The sequence below is a fragment of the Sus scrofa genome, chromosome 14, assembly GCF_054392235.1.
Source record: "Sus scrofa isolate SSC_HxYL_T2T_F1_AM1 chromosome 14, Sscrofa_HxYL_maternal_Yorkshire_Landrace_v2.0, whole genome shotgun sequence".
NCBI lineage: Eukaryota > Metazoa > Chordata > Mammalia > Artiodactyla > Suidae > Sus > Sus scrofa.
Genome location: NC_139396.1, coordinates 128119350 through 128140970, shown reverse-complemented (window position 1 = coordinate 128140970; position 21621 = coordinate 128119350). Strand labels below are relative to the sequence as shown.

General features: G+C 35.7%; 2 protein-coding genes and 1 long non-coding RNA gene across 10 annotated transcripts in view; 2 read left to right on the top strand and 1 right to left on the bottom strand.

The window, feature by feature from the left end:
• The window catches only part of HELLS (helicase, lymphoid specific), a 42415-nt gene extending 32848 nt beyond the window's left edge, over positions 1 to 9567 (top strand). For 2 of the 6 annotated variants that reach the window (XR_014826669.1, XR_014826666.1), the window contains 5 exons: positions 454 to 613; positions 3830 to 3926; positions 4009 to 4085; positions 9014 to 9384; positions 9475 to 9567. Coding sequence is in view for 2 of the 6 variants with exons in the window: in XM_084994979.1 (XP_084851105.1) it covers positions 454 to 613; positions 3830 to 3926; positions 4009 to 4085; positions 9014 to 9108 (429 nt within the window). In the remaining 4 variants the exon portion in view is untranslated. Of the gene's footprint in view, positions 1 to 453; positions 844 to 939; positions 2596 to 3829; positions 3927 to 4008; positions 5385 to 6392 lie in introns of those variants that run through there. The other 4 variants (XM_084994979.1, XM_003359300.5, XR_014826667.1 and 1 more) reach the window with 3 other exon arrangements.
• Positions 9568 to 9588: 21 nt separating this feature from the next.
• LOC146396990 (uncharacterized) lies at positions 9589 to 20699 on the top strand. Its single transcript, XR_014826716.1, has 2 exons — positions 9589 to 12570; positions 12909 to 20699. It is a non-coding gene; the product is annotated as an uncharacterized LOC146396990 (long non-coding RNA).
• TBC1D12 (TBC1 domain family member 12) overlaps positions 14455 to 21621 on the bottom strand; it is a 90415-nt gene continuing 83248 nt past the window's right edge. For all 3 annotated transcript variants that reach the window (XR_014826670.1, XM_021074011.2, XM_021074013.2), the window contains 4 exons: positions 19410 to 19538; positions 19036 to 19145; positions 17040 to 17298; positions 14455 to 16259 (listed from right to left, as the gene is read on the bottom strand). Coding sequence is in view for 2 of the 3 variants with exons in the window: in XM_021074011.2 (XP_020929670.1) it covers positions 16191 to 16259; positions 17040 to 17298; positions 19036 to 19145; positions 19410 to 19538 (567 nt within the window). In the remaining variant the exon portion in view is untranslated. The remainder of the gene's footprint in view (positions 16260 to 17039; positions 17299 to 19035; positions 19146 to 19409; positions 19539 to 21621) is intronic.

Sequence of the window (21621 nt, the reverse complement as noted above, 5' to 3'; positions counted from 1 at the left end):
TTGAAAAGTTATCCTCTTTAAGACAAGAATCGTTTCTTTGTCACGTGTCCAGTGTGTAAAGACTTTATTTTTTGTCTTTTGTCCTTCAGGGCTCCACTGGCGGCATATGGAGGTTCCCAGGCTAGGGGTCTAATTGGAGATGTTGCTGCCGCCTACGCCAAAGCCACAGCAACGCCAGACCCTTAACCCACTGAGTGAGGCCAGGGATCAAACCTATAACTTCATGGTTCCTAGTCGGATTCCTTTCTGCTGCACCAGGACAGGAATTCCCAGTGTGTAAAGCCTTGAACATACATTATCACTGAAGTCACTCTAGAAGTCTAAATTGAGTTAAGGCACTGTTTAAAAGATGCTAATTGGATCATGCTTTTTGAGTTTTACCCACATAGTTATGAGTTTAAATGATTTTAAACTGTTAAATGTTGTTTTTTTGTTTGTTTTTTTAACTTTAAGAATCCCCAGTCTGATCTTCAGGCCCAGGATAGATGTCATAGAATTGGTCAAACAAAGCCAGTTGTTGTATATCGTCTTGTTACAGCAAATACTATTGATCAGAAAATTGTGGAAAGAGCAGCTGCTAAAAGAAAATTGGAAAAGTTGATCATCCACAAAAGTAAACAACATTTTGTATAACTTTTTTGCTTCAGTTTTTCTATTGTGTGTTGTAAATTTTGTAAATAGCAATTGTTATTTTTATTTATAAAAAAATCAGCTCAGGATTTAAATAGGGAGGGGGGTAATTTGAAACTGTGAAGACCTAAACTGAGTTGGTGTGACCATAGACATAAGAGAAAGAAAAACATTAGCAATTGTCTCAAATGAGGTGCACTGGGGCAGAGACAGGTATCAGGTATATTTTTATTTTTATTTTTTTATTTTTTATTTTATTTTTTTTTGTCTTTTTGTTATTTCTTTGGGCCGCTCCCATGGCATATGGAGGTTCCCAGGCTAGGGGTCGAATCGGAGCTGTAGCCACCGGCCTACGCCAGAGCCACAGCAACTTGAGATCCGAGCCGCATCTGCAACCTACACCACAGCTCAGGGCAACGCCGGATCATTAACCCACTGAGCAAGGGCAGGGACCGAACCCGCAACATCATGGTTCCTAGTCGGATTCGTTAACCACTGCACCACGACGGGAACTCCTCGGGTATATTTTTAAAGTGCCATATCCTAAACTCTGTCATGGGGATTTAATTTAATACTACTGCTTATCTGTTTCTCATTTTTTAAAAAAAGTTTTATTTTTTTTTAATTGAAGTATAGTTGATTTATAATATTATATGTTTTAGGGGTATAACATAGTGATTCACAATTTTTATAGGTTATACTCCATTTAGGGTTATTAAAAAATAATGACTATTTCTCTATGCTGTGTAATACCTCCTTGTTGCTTGCTTATTTTATACATAATGGTTTTTATCTCTTAATCCTCTACTGCATTCTGACCCTACCCCTTATCTCTTATCACTAACCACTAGCTTGTTCTTTATATCTGTGAGCTGCTTTTGTAATATTCATTGGTTTATTTTTTTAGATTTCATATATAAATGATAAATACAGTATTTCTTTTATCTACCTTGTTTCACTAAGCATATACCCTCTAGGTCCAGAACCATTATGTTGAATAGGTCTCATTTGTTTATTTTTTGCTTTTGTTTCTCTTGCCTGAGGAGACAGATCTAAAAAATGTTGGTAAGACCAGTGTTAAAAAATGCATTGCCTGTATTTTCTTGTAGGAGTTTGATGGTTTCAGGTCTCAGTCTAGGTCTTTAGTTTATTTTGAGTTTATTTTTGTATATGAGAAATGTGAGAAAATGTTCTAGTTATTCTTTTACATGTAGCCATCTAGCTTTTTGAAGACACTGGCTTTTCTTCATTGCACATTTTTGCCTACTTTGTTGTAGATTAATTGACCATAAGTTCCATGGATTTACTTATGTGCTCTTTGTTCTGTTACATTGCTCTATACGTCTGTTTTTGTACCAGCGCCATGCTGTTTTGATTGCTATAACTTTGTAGTATTGTCTAAAGTCAGGGAGACTGATTCCTCCAGCTTTGTTCCCTTTTTTTTCCCCCCCTAAAGATTGCTGTTGTTATTCGGGGTCTTTTGTGGTTCTATACAAATGTGAGGATTCTTTGTTCTGTAAAAAGTGTCATGGGTGTTTTGGTAGGGATTGTATGAAATCTTGTAGATTGCTTTGGGTATTAGGGACATTTTAATAGTATTAAATCTTGCAATCTGAGAACATAGGATATCTGTTCATTTCTTTGTTTCATCTACAGTTCATTTCTTCAGTGTTTATAATAGTTTTCAGAGTATAGATCTTTCACTTCCTTGGTTAAGTGTATTCCTGGCTATTTCATTCTTCATTTGATTTTAAATAGGATTTTTTTTTTTTACATTTCTGCTGATAGTTCATTATTAGTGCAAGGAAACAATTGATTCCTATTCCTATATGTATTAACCTTGTATCCTGAACTTTGCTGAATTTATTTATTTATAACAGTTTTTTGTGGAGACTTTAGGTTTTTTTTTTTTTTTTTTTTTTGATATAGTATCATGGCATCTGAAAATAAAGACAGTTGTACTTATTCCCTTCCATTTTGGATGCCTTTCATTTATTGTCTGATTACTGTGGCTGGGTCTTCCAATACTGTGCAAATACAAATGGTAAAAGTAGGCGTGCTTGTCTTGTTCCTGATTTTTGAGGACAGGCTTTCAGCTTTTCACTATTGTTCTTGTTAATGTTAGGGATTTGCCTGCCAAAATGCTTAAAGAAAATTTCCAAGCCTCTTCTTGCAAGTAAAATATCTTAAATATTAGTATATTTACTATATAGAGGTATATTGAATACATAGTTATATTGAAGTAGTGCTATAAGATGTTTACTTTGTTGAAATCACTATTTCAAAAAATATTTGACTCCAGTATGCCCTTTTTATAGTTTAAATAATGGTGTATTAAAAACACAGGAATCTTTTTCATCTAGAAATAGATTTAAGGAATAGGGAAGTGAGGTGGGTGAGGCATTGGTGTTTTATATTCTGTTCCATGAGAATTTTAGAGTTCTGCTTTTGTTATTTTAATGTCAAATTCTCTTAAGATAAATGTCTTGATAGCTAACTTAAGAAAAACTGAAAATCACCTTATATGAGTTTGAAGCCTAGAGAAATATCTGTAATGTTGAAATCACCATCACTTTGTTTTATGCTACTTCTTTATTTGTAACTATTTTATCCAGTATCTATCTGGTTTTGAGGGAAATAATGGATTAGGTTTTAGATAAATTTTAGGAACATTCAGATTATAGCTAAAATTTCCATTGCGGGGGGGGGGGGGAGAAGAATTTGATTTTAATAAGATTTTCTGCAAATTAAAAAATTTTCATCCATGCTGCTTTTAAGTATTTGAATGATGAAGTAAATTCTATTTTGTCTGTTGAATTTGGTTTAAATTAAAGTTTATCTTTAATTTGTCCACGTTTTATTTTTCATTCATTTATTTTTCGCCGTGTCCCTGGGTGTTTCCAGATTTTAGTTCTTATGAATAACTTGCCTTGTACAAGTATTGGTGAGAACACTATTGATTTGTTCTTGGTCTTAGGGTGAGTGTTTACCTATAGAAAGCTACCAGACTTTTCCCCAGGTGGCCATACCATTTGACACTCCCTCCAGAAACTTAGGAGAATTGGAGTTGCTTTTCTTCCTAAACAGTTGGTTTGTCTGTCCTTTTTAATGTAAGGCATCCTGCTTGGTTTGCAATGTATTGCATTTTGGCTTTAAAAGCAATTCTGAGTGTTTTGAATTTCTTGACATTTTTTTCTAGATCATTTTAAAGGTGGTCAGTCTGGATTAAATCAATCTAAGAACTTTTTAGACCCTAAGGAATTAATGGAATTATTAAAATCTAGAGATTATGAAAGGTGAGATTTTTTTTAATTTAAGAAAAATATAATTCATAGTTTTGATTTATCATAGAGAACTGAATATTTTGTTTTCTTATAGGGAAGTAAAAGGATCAAGAGAGAAAGTTATTAGTGATAAAGATCTGGAGTTGTTGTTAGATCGAAGTGATCTCATTGGTAAGTATCTCATGGAAACTTTTATGGAAACTTTGAAACATACACAGAAGTAGAGAAAATAGTATAATGTACCCCTGTACACACAATTCATTGTGCTGTAACAGCTCACACCATTTAGCCAGTTTTGTTTCCTTGCCATTTTCTTTAATCAGAATCTTTAATTGATGACATTTTACCCATAGCGACTTTCTGGGTATCTTTTACTGAGAAGAACATCTGTTTTTAAGCATAGCCACAATGTCATTATTACATTTAAGAGCGTTGGCCCTAAAACCTTAAATATCATTTAATACCCAATTCATATCCATACTCCATTTGTCTCAAATCTTTTCACAGTTAGACTCAGGATCCAGATTTCACTGTTTGTTTTCTTCTGTTTCTTCTGTAACACCCTCCTTAATTTTGTTTTTCCATGCCATTGATTTACTAGAGAACCTGAGTTATTTGTCCTATAAAATGACCTGCATTCCAGAATTGGCTGATTCCCTCCCACCCACCTTACAGTCTTTTGACTTGTTCTTCAATCTACTTATTTTCTGAAAAGTGATAAATAGCTATGTAAATAGCTCTATAGGCTTAATTAGATTAGGAAATACCACTGCTTTGTTCTCATTTTAAATCATATCAAGAGATGCATCAGTCTGGGTTTCTTATTTTTAGTTAGCTAAGATTGTTTGATCAGCTGATTCAGACTGCTGCTATTCATAAAACTTCCTGTTGACTTTTTTTTTTGTCTTGTCCTTGGCATGTCTTCCTGGGCCAGGGATCAAATCCACACCACAGCAGTGACAACACCAGATCCTTTACCTGCTGCACCACCAGGGAACTCCTGATCTTTTATTTAACCTGATGGCTTTAGTATTCATTGGTTATGATTTTGAACCTTTTTTTTTTTTTTTTAAGTGTTGCAAAATGGCTATTTTTCTTGTTCTGTCATTCTGTTAGCTGGAATTAGTCTATTATAACTTTCCTATGTCAACTCTCTGGTACTCTGAGATATAGTCTATACAGATGAGGCAGGATAAATTGTTTATGTATCACTTGTAAGCTGTGTAGATGCCTAAAATGGTGACGATAAATTACTTTGAATCCAAATATTTAAAACACATCGTTTACTATTTTATGACATATTACAGTATTTTTGCTCTTGATTACTTATGTGTTGAATCTGTAGGGTGGAAATAATGGTGTTTCTGTGAATCTTTTCCCAGCTGCATTCAGCAGTGCTGTTTGTTAGTGGCTTGATATTAGTGATAGTAGGAATCTTTAATCCATGGAAATAAGAAAAAAATTTACAAAGTAGGACCCTTTTTAGGGAGCAGTGATCTGATTGTTAAAAACCATCACAGCAGTGGGTCTAGTGCCATGATATCAACTTAGTTTCAAATAATTCTTTTTTGTGTGTGTGTCTTTTTTTTTTTTAGCTATTTCTTGGGCTGCTCCCGTGGCATATGGAGGTTCCCAGGCTAGGGGTCGAATCAGAGCTGGAGCCACTGGCCTACGCCAGAGCCACAGCAACGCGGGATCCGAGCCGCATCTGCAGCCTACACCACAGCTTGCGGCAACGCCAGATCCTTAACCCACTGAGCAAGGGCAGGGATTGAACCCACAACCTCATGGTTCCTAGTCGGATTCGTTAACCACTGCGCCACGACGGGAACTCCTCAATTCTTTTAAAAGTATGCTATCTTCTTACTGAGTTGAAAGAATTCTTTATATATTCTAGATACAAGTGTCCCCTCAGATGATACATTCTAAAAATATTTCCTCCCAGTCTGGCTTATTGTAGTACTTTCTTTGTGTCTTTTAAAGAACAAAAGAAGAAAATTTTATGTAGTTCCATTTTTTTTGTTGTTGTTATTATGATTTTGGTGTCCTAAGTAATATTTGCCTAGCAAGGTTGGGATGTTTTCCTTTAAGAATTTCTTTTTTTGCTGCTACCTCAGGCATATGGAAGTTCCCAAGCCAGGGATCGAATCCCAGCCACAGCTACCACCTCTTCAACAGCTGCAGCAATGTTGCATCCTTAACTCACTGCACTGGGCCAGGGACAGAAGACTTGCTACAGAGACAACGTTGAATCCTTAACCTGCTGTGCCCAGTGGAAACTCCTCTTTTAAGAGTGGCACAGCAGAAATGAATCTGACTAAGAACCATGAGGTTATGGGTTCAACCCCTGGCCTCACTCAGTGGGTTAAGGATCCGGTGTAGACGTGAGCTATGGTGTAGGTCACAGACGTGGTTCAGATCTGGTGTTGCTGTGGCTCTGGTATAGGCCGGCAGCTATAGCCCCAATTCGACCCCTAGTCTGGGAACCTCCATATGCTGTTGGTGTGGCCCTAAAAAGACCAAAAAAAAAAAAAAAGTTTTACAGCCTCATATTTCGGTAAATTTTTGTGTAGGGTATGAGATAAAGGTCTGAATTTTTTTTGCATGTTGTCCAATTGTCCCAGCACAATTTATTGAAAAGATTATTCTTTCCATTTTGAATTTCCTTGGGACCTTTGTTGGAAATCAGTTAGTTAACTTTAAATGTGTTTCTGTACTCTCAGTGCTGTCCTATTCCTGTTAATCTCTTTCTTAATCCTATGCCCTTACTGTACTGTCTTAAGATTAATACTGCTCTGTTGAGTTTTGAAATTGTGAAGAGTGAATCCTCCAATATTGCTCTCTTTTTTAAATTGGTTTTAGCAATTCTCAGTTCTTTGCATGTTTATGTGAATTTTAATTTTCATACAGTTTAGGGAAAAGATAAAGAGATGAAGATAAAGCATTATGGTCAAATCTTAATCTTATTAAATAAAAATCAACAGCATAGACAATTTCACATTAATTTAATAAATGGAGAACTAGATAATAAAAACCCACTTGACATACTATCATAAGCATTATGGTCAAATCTTAATCTTATTAAATAAAAATCAGCAGCATAGACAATTTCACATTAATAAATGGAGAACTGGTTAATAAAAACCCATTTGACATACTATCATAACCACACATAATTCTTTTCTTTTGCACTTTTGGCTGCTTCTTGGCATATGGAGCCCCTGGGCCAGTGATCTGATCCTGAGCCACAGTTGTGACCCAAGCCACAGCTGGGTTGACAGCAGATCCTCACCCCACTGTGGGAGATGGAACCTGAGTCTTAGAGCTCCCAAGATGCCACAGTGAGAGGACCCACCCTCATAATTCTTAGATCTGACATAGAAAAGAATGTTCAATGTTCTTAATCTGACAAAATGCATTCATCTAGTAAATTACTAAGAAAATCAACAAATATCATAGGCAATAGCTCTCATTCCCATTATACACTGTACAACATAATGCAATGTATAAGGAAGTCCTAACTAAAGCTATAAGACAATAAAAATAGGAAAAATAGTTTTATTGTTGCTTTAGCAGATGGTTATAATTATCTCCAAAGAAATTCTAAGGGAATCTAAAAGAATTTAAGAAGTTTGATATAAACTAATAGTATGTACATTAGTGATAATTGTTTAGAAAATGAGGTACTTACACCACCTACAAAACTATAACATACCTAGAATTAAATGCAATAATTTCTTGGAGTTTCTGTCATGGCTCAGCAGAAATGAATCTGACTAGCATTCATGAGGATGCAGGTTCAACCCCTAGCCTTGCTCAGTGGGTTAAGGATCTGTTGTGGCTGTGGCTGTGGCATAGGCCAGCAGCTACAGCTCCAATTCGACCTCTAGCCTGGGAACTTCCTTATGCTGCAGGTGTGGCCCTAAAAAGCAAATAATAATTTCTTTAAGGCCTTGAAAAAAAAATTAGGAAACATTAAAGGACCATAACAGAACTGAATAAATGTATGGATATAAACTATTCATGGGTATGAATGTTTAATATTAAAAAAACTCTGTAATCCCCAAATTAACTTGTATTTCTTACATTGATCTTTTAATTAAAATCTCATTATGACTTTTTGTAGAGCTCTGATAGGGTATTTTTAAAATTTATATGGAGTGGTAAAGGGCCAAGAGTCAAGACAATTTTGAAGAACAAAATAAATAAGGTATTAAGATGTAATTAAAAAGTTATATTTAAGACTTTTGAGTTAAAGACTTCTGTAGGAGTTCCCATTGTGGCACAGTAGGTTAGTGTTCTTTCTGGCTTCTCTGTGTGGCATTGCCAGTTTGATCCTTGGCCTGGTGCAGTGGGTTAAGGTTTGGCATTACCTGAGCTGTGGCAGAGGTTCACAGATGTAGCTCACATTTGATTACTGGTCCAGAAACTTCCATATGCTGCAGGTGTGGCTGGAAAAAGAAACTGTAAAAAAGGACTTTTGTAAACACCCACAATACCATAAACAGATAAGAGACAAACCACACTTATCTGCAGCATATAGCACACAGACACAGGAAATGGTTATTGTATTTAGGTAACTAACAAGAAAACTGGATAACTTAAGAGTAGCAGATTACCAGAGAGAAAAATCCAGTGAATATAGAAATCAGTATGCAGATTAAAACCAGTAGCAATTTCATTTCAGTAGCTATCATATTGACAAAAATGTAAAGGGCTGCATACTAGCTATGGGAGCGTGTGCAAAGATTCATCTTCATACTGTCTTGTTTTCCCACTTTTAAACCAAGATTGTGCTCTTGGGAAAAAAAAATCTCTGAGAACAGAATTCAGATTGCTCTGTTAATTGTTCTACACCTCTGTATCTTAAATTCAGCAGAAGTGATATTGATTAGCAAACTTGATGTTGGGTGTGTTTGTTCTTGGAGGCCAGGTCTGGTTGTAATAAGAGGAATGTACTTTCTTGCTAAAGTGGCCCCCATTTCTGTGGGCTGAAAAATTTTGGACAGATGACTCCTCACAAAAACATATTGGACATCTCTTTTAAGTTCTTATCTGTTAAAAAAGAATAAGCACTCGTTTATGTATTTTTCTCTTAGATCAAATGAATGCCTCGGGACCAATTAAAGAGAAGATGGGGATTTTCAAGATACTGGAAAATTCTGAAGATTCCAGTCCTGATTGTTTGTTTTAAATTGGAGCTAAAGAATGTCTTCAAAAGGTTCTTGTTTACATCCTGTGATTTACCTGTTCTGGTTTTGAAATCCAGACTTTTCAGTCTTCTTTTTTGATTATATCAGTTTACATAATATAATTTTGTACCATTGCATAATTTTCTGAGCCTTATTAAGAACAAAGATATATTTGTAGGAAATTTAGATTTTCAGTTAATTTTTCAGACTGTAGTACTCTTGGGTACAGACTGATGTGTACTTAACCACTACCGGATTTATACAGTCTTCCTGTGGAAGTTTAATATCTTTCCCCCACCCCGCTTTTAGCAGTACAGTTTATGGGTTTTTGGTACTTCAGTTATGGAGTAGGCTTTAATGGGGGAAAGATTGGGATTATACTTTCTATTGTTTAATAAAAAATGGTTTGATTTTAAGGTCTATTTCTATAAAATAGTTTGCCAAATAAATGTTTGCTATCAGATGATTTTTTTTTTTTTTAAGAAAATTAAGGGCTCAGAAAAAAGTGTTGCCTGGCATTGTGATTCAACATTATTATGGAAACTTGATTTTGTTCATTAGTACCATATGCTTATGTCATAAAAAGATTTGAACAGGACATTGGATTAATACAGAGTACTGGAAGAAATTGTAGATTCTTGAAAAAAGACCTGACAGAAGTGGCAGTGTGTCATGCAAAATGAGAACAGAACAAGAGAGAAGATGCTCTAAAAATTTATGTCAGGAAGGGGCCAAAATAAGACTTATGATATAAATAACACAAATCCATACTAGAGGAGCAGAAAGGCCCAAATGGGAACAACATAGACAGTGTGGGTATATGAGACTGAGGAAGAGAAATACTGAATGGTCCCTGCAAGGAACGCTTGTGTGTAGGTTGTTTATCTTGCTGCCATGTATATTCAGATGGAGTTCAGATTCTCTCGGCCTTAGGGTGATGGAACCTAGGACTCAGAAGAAAATTTTTTTAGTCAACACATCTTCACAAATAACATATTGTGTTTATTAATACTTTACCATTGATTATGGTTATAAAAGTCAGGCCTAAGGAATCATATTTATGAGAAAAATTAAGTATTATCTTTTGGTCTTTATTTCTCTGGAATCCGTTAATTTTATAATTTGGTTTACCACTGCTGCTGCCTTCAGAGAAGAGGTAACATGCCAAAATCTAGTGAAGCTTGTCTTTCCATTACACATGTTTTACATCCCTAATTTTGGTAATGATTGTACCTCTGAACAGATTTGATTAAAAATTGAAATTTTTTTAAGTGAATTGTAAAAACAAATGTTTCTCAGGATTTTATTTTTGGCTTAGATGTGGTAAACTAAGGTTAAAGTTACCACATGCTGTCATGCTGTTCTCTTGTGCATATCTAAGACATAAGTTCAAAAACGGTGCCAAGCAGATGGTGGCCAGACAAAATAAAAATGCTGTCTCTTAGGTGTTACTTGGTACCAATATAATTTGAAAGTATGAACACTTAATTATAGGCAGCTATACTTGATTATATAATGGTTGGTCACTTACATGATCTAGAATGTTCTTGTTACACATTTTGTTTGGATCTGATTGAAATGAATACACATTTGAAAACTCAAATTCCTGAGCTATGTCTGCAGGTTCCAAAAGAGAAATGCAGCCCTAAAAGATAAATTGTCCATCATTTTTCTTGATCTCCCTTTTGCAAGTCTTCTGTCTTCAGTTAGATCAATGTGCAGATTGGCCCCCAAGTCACATCTCTGTGTATTCTTTAGTTCTTCCTGAGTGTCCTTTTAAGTTTCCTCTCTGTCCTTCACTGTTTGCTTCAGTGTTACCACCTGAAGAGCTCTTTGATAGTGGGGGCAAGGAAGGATTATATGAGTGTTCCTCTTTAAGTTATTTCAGAACATCTGTAAAATAATTATGTGTGCCTGCCTCTTTGTTCTCAGTACTCACCACCACCACCCATGCTATTAAGGCGGTCAGATGAAGATTTCATTTCTTAGCTTTAAAAAGTGAAAGAAATATGGGAGTTCCCATCCTGGCTCAGCAGTAACGAACCCATCTTGTTCAGGGATGTGGATTCAATTCCTGGCTTTACTCAGTGGGTTAAGGATCCAGCGTTGCCATGAGCTGTGGTGTAAATTGCAGACATGGTTTGGATCCCAGGTTGCTGAGGCTGTGGTGTAGTGTAGGCCAGCAGCTTTTGCTCCAATTTGATCCCTAGCTTGGGAACTTCTATATACTGAGGGTGCAGCCCTAAAAAGACAAAAAAAAAAAAAAAAAAAGTTAAATATTAAAATAGCATAGTTCTTACAGAAACGGGTGAGTTTAATTTTTATTTCTTACTGAGCTGTAACATCTCAACAAAGAAAACTGAGCACTTCATAGTTTTGCGTATCCAGTTGTAACTACTGTTCAGGTTAAGATGAGGTATTTCTTTTCAGAAGGCTTTCTTCCCTCCTAGTTAATAATCCTACCCTATAAGTATCTTTTCGAATCAGAGTTTTTGTCTTTACCGTAGATATGACAGGTGTAGTTTCGCTGGATGATATGATAACTTTTAGTGTTTTTGAGAAACCTCCTGATGGAAAATTCTGTTCCATAATGGTTGCACCAGTTCACATTCCTATCAACAATGTATGAAGGTTTGCTGTTTTCCATCCTATCTCTAGCATTTATTATTCAAAGAGTTTTTCATGGCCATTCTGCAGTGTGTTTGTTACATGTTTTTTCTTTCTTTTTTGGCCCCCCCTCGGCCTGTGGAGGTTTTGTGTGTTTTTTGGTGTTTTTTGGGTTTTTTTTTTTTGCTTTTTAGGGCTGCACCTGCAGCATATGGAAGTTCATGGGCTAGGGGTCAAATTAGAGCTGCAGCTGCTGGCCTACACCACAGATAAAGCTCATGGCAACACCGGATCCTTAACATTGGGTGAGGTCAGGGACCCAAATGGATACTAGTCAGGTTTGTTTCCACTAAGCCACAAGGGGAACTAAGTATTTTTTAAAACAACTTAATTTTCCTTTTTAAATGCTATGAATTACTGAAATCCAATTTAATTATTTTACTATGGTAGGGAAGCAAAATTTGCCATAGGAAAAACATCTGATAAAAATCACGTTTTCTTATATCAGTCTCTAAAGATAATAGGAATAAAAGCAAAAGTAAACAATTGGATCTGATCAAACTTAGAAGCTTTTGCACAGCAAATGAAAACAAAGACAACCTAGGACTGGGAGAAAATATTTGCAAACAATGTGACGGACAAGAGCTTAATTCCCAAATTACACAGTTTATACAACTCAATAACAAAATAACAACCCAATCAAAAAATGGGCAGAAAACCTAAATAGACATTTCTCCAAAGACACAGAGATGGCCAATAGGCACATGAAAAGATGATCATCATTGGTGATTTTTAGTGAAACACAAAACTGCAATGAGGTTTCACCTCATACTGGTCAGTATGGCCATCATTAAAAAGTCTACAGGAGTTCCCGTCGTGGCGCAGTGGTTAACGAATCCGACTAGGAACCATGAGGTTGCGGGTTCGGTCCCTGCCCTTGCTCAGTGGGTTAACGATCCGGCGTTGCCGTGAGCTGTGGTGTAGGTCGCAGACGCGGCTCGGATCCCGCGTTGCTGTGGCTCTGGCGTAGGCCGGTGGCTACAGCTCCGATTAGACCCCTAGCCTGGGAACCTCCATATGCCGCGGGAGCGGCCCAAGAAATAGCAACAACAACAACAAAAGACAAAAGACAAAAAATAAAATAAAAAATAAAAAAAAAAAAAAAAAAAAAAAAAAAAAAAAAAAAAATAAAAAGTCTACAAATAGGAGTTCCCACTGTGGTGCAATGGGATTGGCAGTATCTTCAGAGTGCTGGGATGCAGGTTTGATCCCTAGCCTGGAACAGTGGGTTGCTGGGACTTAGGTTGAGACTGCAGCTTGGATCTGATCCCTGGCCTGGGGATTCCATATGCTGCAAGATGGCAAAAAAAAAAAAAAAGTCTACAAATGTGGGAAAGTGTGGAGAAAGGGAGCCCTCATACACGGTGGGAATTTAAATTGTTGTAGCCACTATGGAAAATAGTTTGGAATGGTTCCTTTAAAAACTAAACTAAAAATAGTTACCATATGAGCTAGCAATCCTACTGCTAGGCATATATCCACAGAAAATTGTTTTGAAAAGATAACATGCACCCTGATGTTCCTTTGCAGCACTATTTACAATATCCAAGACACGGAGGCAATCTAAATGCCCATCAGTAGACGAATGGATAAAGATGTGGTGTGTTATGTGTGCACACACATACAATGGAATTTACTCAACCATAAAAAAAGAATGAGATAATGCCATTGTATCAACATGAAACATGAATGGACCTAGAGATTATACTAAGGGAAATAAGTCAAAAAAAGAAAGACAAATACATATCATTTCTATGTGGAATATAGAAAAAAGTGATACAAGCAAACTTACTTACAAAATGGAGAACAGACTCAGACATAGAAAACAAACTTATGGTTCCAAACAGGAATGGGGAGGGTAAATTACGTGTTTGAGATACAATACTACTATATATAAAACAGATAAACAAGGACTTACTATATAGCAAAAGAAACTATTCAATATCGTGTAGTAATCTGTAATGGAAAAGAACCTGAAAATATATATATATACACACACACGTATAAGTCACTTTGCTGTACATCAGAAACATAACATTACATAGGAAGGTTATCACTGCAAGAGAAAAGAGCAAAACGAGTCCCTGCTGTGGGTTAAGAATCAGACGAGCAGCTCTGGTTCCTGAAGAGGGACAGGTTCAGACCCCATCAGGGTGCAGTGGGTTAAAAGATCACTGGCATCTCTGGCCCAGGAACTTCCATATGCCACAGGTATGGCCATTAAAAGAAGAAATTAGCAAAAACTGATAGGAAATTTGACTTTAGAAAACTATTCTAATTACTACAGTCTTCCAATAGCATTTAAATAATACATTCTAGACCTAGGCTAACAGGAGAGGGAAGTAAGAAATAAGTAAACAAATGCAAACGCCTTATTAAATTTCGCATTATCTTGAAATTTCACATTATCTTGAGGCTCTTAGGAAAAGTTATTTTTTAGCTGAAAATATACTTTAACCAAAAAAACCTGTCACAGTGACATGTGAATAATGAGTACCTTCATAGTGCCTTAAACGGAGTTGATGGGAACATATAGTACGATATTCTAGCTGCTAGTCTTGTCAGTCTCAGGAGGTTGAAGGCCTAGTGTACCCTAAGAAGAGAAATGTGGCAAAAAGTTTATTCCTTTTTATCTCCACATGTAGTTAAATATCCCCAAAGTAACGACTCATTTCAAGTAGTTGCTCTGCTTACAGATTTTATTTACAGAATCATTGTTAATAGTGGTTTTTAGTGAATTCCTTATATTTACATCTTATATACACATTTGTACTAGAAAGGTAAAGAAACTGTACAGTAATAAAAATGAGAAAATACAGTAACTTAAGTCCAACTCAGGAAAGAAATACACAAAAGTAAGATTAAATTTAGGCAGGTGGTCTAACCTCAATGAGATTATTTCCAGGGGTTACAATCCCTCTATCAAGGTCACCAAGCCAAAGAAATAGTTACCAGAGTTAAAATGTCATTCTAAAATCTATTAACACCCTGGGTACTCCCCCTCAATATTTTATTACACTACTAGTTTGCACTAAGCAAGCTCCTATGATAGGAGTTAGCTTCTGAGGGTTCCTTAAGTGGTCCCTAGTCTAGAATGACCCATGGGGTAAAAATACATGGGTACCGTCTGGTCCCATACTCCTAAAGAGGCAGTCACTAACAAGATTCTCAGGCTTGTTAGTTTGAAGACAATATACCACCAAGAGAAATGGTGTGCTTAAGGGTTTTAATCCAAACTGCAACATAAAAAAGCACACTATAAATCTAATTATTAACCAAATAGGTTACACAGATACCACTCATAATATTCAAGTGATTTACCTCTGGCTCAAGAATTAAATTCAATGTCAACTTACCAATAATTAATCATTCTTTTATCCACTACGTCATCAAAGTTAGACTTACTAGAAAAAAAATTTTCTTTTTTCTTGCACTATTATTTCCATTGATTAGAAAGTTACTCAGTGTTTTACAAGTCATGGACTTAACCACATATTAAGATTTCAAACTTCAAACTGGAATTTACAAGTTGTTTCTAACAAACAGTGAAAGAATTTTAACAAATTTAAAGTCTTGCCAAGTAGTGTGCTATTTAAGAACTCTCAGAATTCATTACTTTTTACTCTTACCTGTGAAAAACCTCATTTATTTTTATGGACTTAACTCTCACCAAAAAAATCTTCAGTCCATTAAAGTGCAAAGAACTTTCTATCAGCTTTCTTAAATTACCACATAATTTCTTAGACTAGAAACAGGCTAAAATGCTCTGACTGATAGGAATTCCTTAAAGAAAAAAACAATTTTCCTTCAAAAACAAATAGACATGATACTGTGGAAAACATTTAAACAAATGCTAAACAAACTCCCACTAATATTTCCAGTTTCCACATAACCCAAATTTGCCCAATCCTGTGAGTGAAGATACACAACTTCAGTGACATAGCTAATATCAAAGGTGTTTGTTCATGGTCTATAATACCTTCAAAAGTTCAGAACTGATCAGCACTATTTACTTCAAACAGTAATTTGGAAGTTAAAGTAGTATCTAACAATCCTGTTGTGACCTCCAAAATGCCTTTATACTAATTGGTTTAAAAAAAAAAAAAAGATGTAAAAATTTGAACTGTATCCAAAGCTGTTAAAAAAATTTATTGCATTAAACTGTTACCTCCAAATTATGGAGTATGATCTAGCCATTTAAACTTTTTCCTTTGTAAAATGGCTCACCCTATAAAATACTTTATTAATACTGTCAAATAGGTTATCATTTACTTCAGCCATGGAATTCAAAATCAGCAGTTTTCCATGTCTTGATTCTTTTAACTTCAACATTTTCTTCCGTGCTTTTTAATAGAAAACAAAAAACTTTTATCAAAAAACATTTTTTATACTGGAATTAGTCTGTTAATTTTGAAGATTAGCTTTTCAGAGCAGGACTATTATTCTTGTCTCCTTCTTTAATATCCTTCATCACAGATGCAAAGACCTGGAAATTATATAAACATTAATCGTCAAAAAAACTACCATGCAGATTAAAGATATTGTAAAAACTATAGCTTATTAACTTTCATGTTTAGCTTTAGTACATAAAGGACACAGAATTGTCCTCTGAAAGGCTGCCATTTTCAAATCCTCTTGTTCATTTCAACCCAATTTTATAATGTATAATTAAACTCCAGTTTTCATCACATGCCATATATCCTATTTTATTTATTTTTCAAACATTCTAAAGTTATTAGATAACAAAACATTTTCTGGACTAATATTCTTATATTTTCATTTTCATAAGCAGTAAAACTGTGAGCTAATAATGTGTACTGTCTATCATTCATGGAGCAAGTATTCACACTATTTTTTTAAGTCTTTTAACTTAGACTGCTAATACATTTGCTTCTAACAATACTGAGCAACTAAAAATCAGGATCATATACTGTATTCTTTCTACTGCAAATCCTTAGTACACATCAGGTGTTTAAATACAACTGCTATCTATTTAAAGTACCAAGGTAATATATAATTGCCTTGGCAAATACATGACTATTGTAGGCTGTACTTCACTAAACTCATAAAATATTACTAGACTTACGTAAAAATAAAGCCATTGATCTGAAGAGGTGAAAGAGGAGCTATCTGTTTTTTTTGCAAAGTAAAAAATTGTTTTTCAAAGTTTTTCTTAAGTACTAACATTTGAGAAATACGTAACTTTTTTTAACAAGACATAAACTGTTTTAACGTATCTGTTACAAGTAGGAAAATGTCACTCTACCTGAGTCCATTTTTTGGTACTATTCTGCATTTGAATGGCTGCAATACAGCTGAACAGCTTTTCTGACGTGATATCTTCTGGCAATTTAGTTAGAAACTGTGCTATATGAATAAAGTCCATCTTCAGGAGAATATCTTCATATAATCGGAGGATTCCTAGTCCAGTCCTAAATAAAAATTCCTCCCCATCTCTGCAAAATACATCCCAGACTCGACAGGCCAGATCAAGTGGTAGTGACTTGCTATATAGCGTGAAAATCCTAAAATTAAGGGGGAAAAGTTACTGAAATTTTTCATTCATGTATTCATTCACTCATTAAGCATCTCTATTTAAAAAGAACAGTGCTTAATTAGGGCTAAGATAGCCAGGGAACTACAGGCTCTCTCGCCAAAAAAAAAAAGAGAAATGCTCTTTAGCACTGGCTTCGTACTTCAAAGAACTTGAGTGGTGGGAAATTAAGTAATAAATAACAGAAGTACGTTCATTTACAACATGAAGTAGAGATACGGCCTCATGTAAACCAGAGTGGCAGAGTAAGCTTGTGGTTAAGGATATGGGCTCTGAAACTAGAATACCTGAGTTTGAATCTTAGATTTGCAATTTATTGGCTGTATTACCTTGAGTAAGATACTTATCGTTTTTATGCCTCAGTTTCTTCTTTAGTAAACAAAGATAATAAAACTAACTCTGAAGATCATTTTGAAAATTAAAGGAGTTAATAAATGAAAAGCGCTTAGCATAGTGCCTGGCACATAGGAAATGATCAATAAAAGTTACTTATTATTATATGAGGAAATGAAGTACCATATTTTACTAACCTAAATGTAAAACCATAAAGTCTGACTTCTTTCTCTCTTTTCTTCTTTCCACAAACATCCCTGTCTGTTTTCCCTTCACCAATTTTTACTTACTACTTTTGGAGCATGTATACCGTCCATCAGAATCACCAAAATGGTCTTTCCCATCCCTTCTGACACTGTCTGATTGTGTACGTCTTTAACCAGTGGTACTCTGGGGTGGCACTCTAATTGGCATAGGAGAAGGGGTGCTAGAAAATGCCTTCTGATGTTGCTTTGGCAAAGCAGGTACACATTTTTTACACAGACTGTTTATCTGAGGTGGTGCCAATAAAATGTGAGCAAGGGAACTACAGGCTCTCTCGCCAAAAAAAAAGAGAAATGCTCTTTAGCACTGACATTTATTCCTCTTTGTGCACCACTGATTCTGGGATTTGTATGTTATAGTGTGCTCAACAGAGGCAGTGAAACAAAAGTCCATGTCTGCTTCTTAAATTATACACACATAATTAACTGTATAACAAAAAGCATTCTCTCGGTAGTACAAAGAATACCAACTCACTGTTAAAAAACGAGAAAGGGTACCAGGAGTGCCTAGGCATTTTCCAGGACACAGTCCTCACTTGGTATTAATTCCATCCTGTTCGTTTTATCAACAGTGATCCTGTTTTGCCTTATGTTCACACTCTTTAAGATAAACAATTGTGGATGGTTTTTTTCCCCCATTTTTGCAGACTTAGTATTTGATCTTGGTTCTCTGGGTCTCATAATGTAAAACCCTTCTTCCCATGATCTTGGCGCCTACTCAGAGGAACTCTAATGATGCACATGGGAATGGAAGAGAATACACTGAAAAATAATTTAGTTTTTTTAAGCCTAAATAGGAGTTCCTGTTGTGGCTCAGCAGTAACAACCTGACTAGTATCCATAAGGATGCAGGTTCAATCCCAGGCCTCGCACAGTGGTTAAGGATCTGGCATTGACATGAGCTGTGGTGGATCCCGAGTTGCTATGGCTGTGGCGTAGGCACACTCTTAATCAAATGTCTCCCCACAAAAATATGAGAGTTTCTCTATATGTAAGGATAGAGTTCTTTTATAGGTACGATCCTGTGCATAAGATTTACTCTAGTTCCTAAAACAGGCAAAAGTTACACTGATGCCTTTTAATTATCATATTTTATGTTTGTTGTGACTTACCAGTCTATCAAGTATATATCTGGTGTAAGACTATAAGATTTGAAATGAAGAAATAGTTTGGAGAGATTTTCTTCAAAAAATACTTCAAACGTTGCAAAATATTTCAGCATCTAAAGATAGAAATTTCAACGAAATTATTTAAGAATATACTCTAGAAATAGAGAAATTAAATTGTTAATCATAAATTAATAGAAGATCTTGCTTAGCACCTCCTTCCGCATCTTCATCAAGCATTCATAATAATTCAATGAAAAGCTTGTTTTAGATCAGATTACCTTGGTCTTCTAAATACTGTTTTTCACTCTAAAAGGTGAAAATTCAGACTAAGAAACTGACAGTCAAAGAAAAACACAATTCATTCCAAATGTCCATACCATGCTGTGATCCACACGAAAAAAGGCTAACTGGCATGGCTTATTCAGGAGATTTGCAAATGCAATGAAGGCATCTGCCTCTTCCAAGTTGAGAATGAGAACTGCTGCTATGAAGGACATGCCTTGGACCTTCAAAGGGAAAAGAAATTAATCAAAATGTGCTTTAAATAATAACTCTATATGGTTTACTTTATTGTATTCCTGGAAAATTACAAAGTAGAATTAACCAAGATTTCTTATTTTTTTTTTATTTCCCAACAAAGGTAAATACTGAGAACCACTACAAATTACGAAATCTCCTTAATTTTACTTTTCTTAATCATGGGGTATAAAAAATATTAGGGACAATTTTGGAAAAAAGAAAAAAGTACCAGCTTTCACTTGCTACCAAAGCCCATCTCAGGGTCCTATGTAGTTTTCATTATTTCTCAGTCCGAAATCTTTCAGAGTATAAACTCACAAAATTTAACAAAAATTGGGTGAGTATATTCATTGTTGTAACATATCTGTCTAAGGTAGAAAGTGAAACCTAAGAATAAAAGAGATCGCTGAGAAGTGCTGCTGAAATTCTAAGAAAGAAGAGGTTGAAGGGGTTAGGATACTGAGGCTGGATTCCTGGAAAAGAGGTAGGAAGAAATGAGGAAAAACCACTCTAAGATGGAAAAGGATGTAAGAGCAAACACGTATAGCACTCCCAGCTGGAGCACAAGTTTTACAATGGGAATAATGTAAGAAATTTCTTCTTCTGAGTACTCTTTGCAGACTCTAGAGTAATTGACCATTTGATTTTCTAAAATGTAAATTCTGTAAGGACAGAGCCTGTGGTAGGAAGAATAATTTGCCCACAAAGATATCCACGTCCTAATTCCTGGAACCTGTGAAAATGTCACTACACATGGCAAAATGGATTTTGCAGATGTGTTTAAATTAAGATTGCAATGGGAAGACTATTTTGGATTATGTGTTCAATTTTTACTTTCTCCTTAAGTGCATCTTTAATACTACAACCTGTCTCATCCTCAGACCTTCACTTCCCCCCATCCCATGCCATACTTTTTCCACAGCACTTATCATCTTTTAATATAACACATGATTTACATATTTGTTTGTTGTTTATTGTTTAGCCTCCTCCTAAACTATAAGCATCAGAAAGGGAGGAATCTTTCTTTTGTTCACTGAAATAAATAAAATGCCTAGAACAAAGCCTGGCATATAGCAACAGGCACACAATAAATATTTGTTGAGTGTGAATGGATGAATAAACAAGTGTAAAAATGAACATGCAACAAACCGGAGTAAGTTGTATCAGTCACCCTGTTGTGAGATCTCTAAAATTCTTCTATTTTAAGACAACGGCAAGATGGACATTTTATGATTTCTAGTAAAACATGACAAAGTGATCATACATTTTTCTTCCCTCCCAAATCCAATTAAAATAACAGCAAATAGTTAAATATTAACCTAGGAGGACACAAAGAATGGGAAATAACGTAAACAGTAGATAAAGAACATCAATAGCATTTTAGAAATTTAAATTTAACTAAATAAAGAATGTTAGAACTAAAATAGTTACTGAGGAGGAAGCCAGTAATTCAGCCACAAAATTTGGATCCGGCACTAAAGTGACCAGGCATCTCTAAAGTTGAAAGCTAGGGCTAAAACTAGGATTGGATGAAAATCTGTAAAAAGAGCCGATCTTCCCCACCCCCGCCCTGGAGGGACAGGTGCCTACTTTTCCTTCAACCTGGCAGAACATAAGAGGTTTATCCCTGAAGGAACACCAAGGAAAAGGAGAGTGAGAAAGAAGGGGAGAGAACACCACAGCAGGGACACTAAGTACAAGTTTACGTAGTGAATGGTAAAATCCCCTGTCCTCCAAGAAAGGTGGCAATCAGCCTCTGGTAGGTGATGGGAAGATTCCTTTCTGGCTAAGTTGACAGGATCAAGAAAAATAACACAGAGATACAGACATTTAGTCCTTTTTTTGAGGGCCACACCTGCAGCATATGGAGGTTCCAGGCTAGGGGTCTAATTGGAGCTGTAGCTGCCGGCCTATGCCAGAGCCACAGCAATGCCAGATCTGAGCCACATCTGTGGCCTACACCACAGTTCACGGCAATGCTGGATCCTTAACCCACTAAGCGAGGCCAGGGATCGAACCTGCAACCTCATGGTTCCTAGTCAGATTTGTTTCCGCTGTGCCATGACAGGA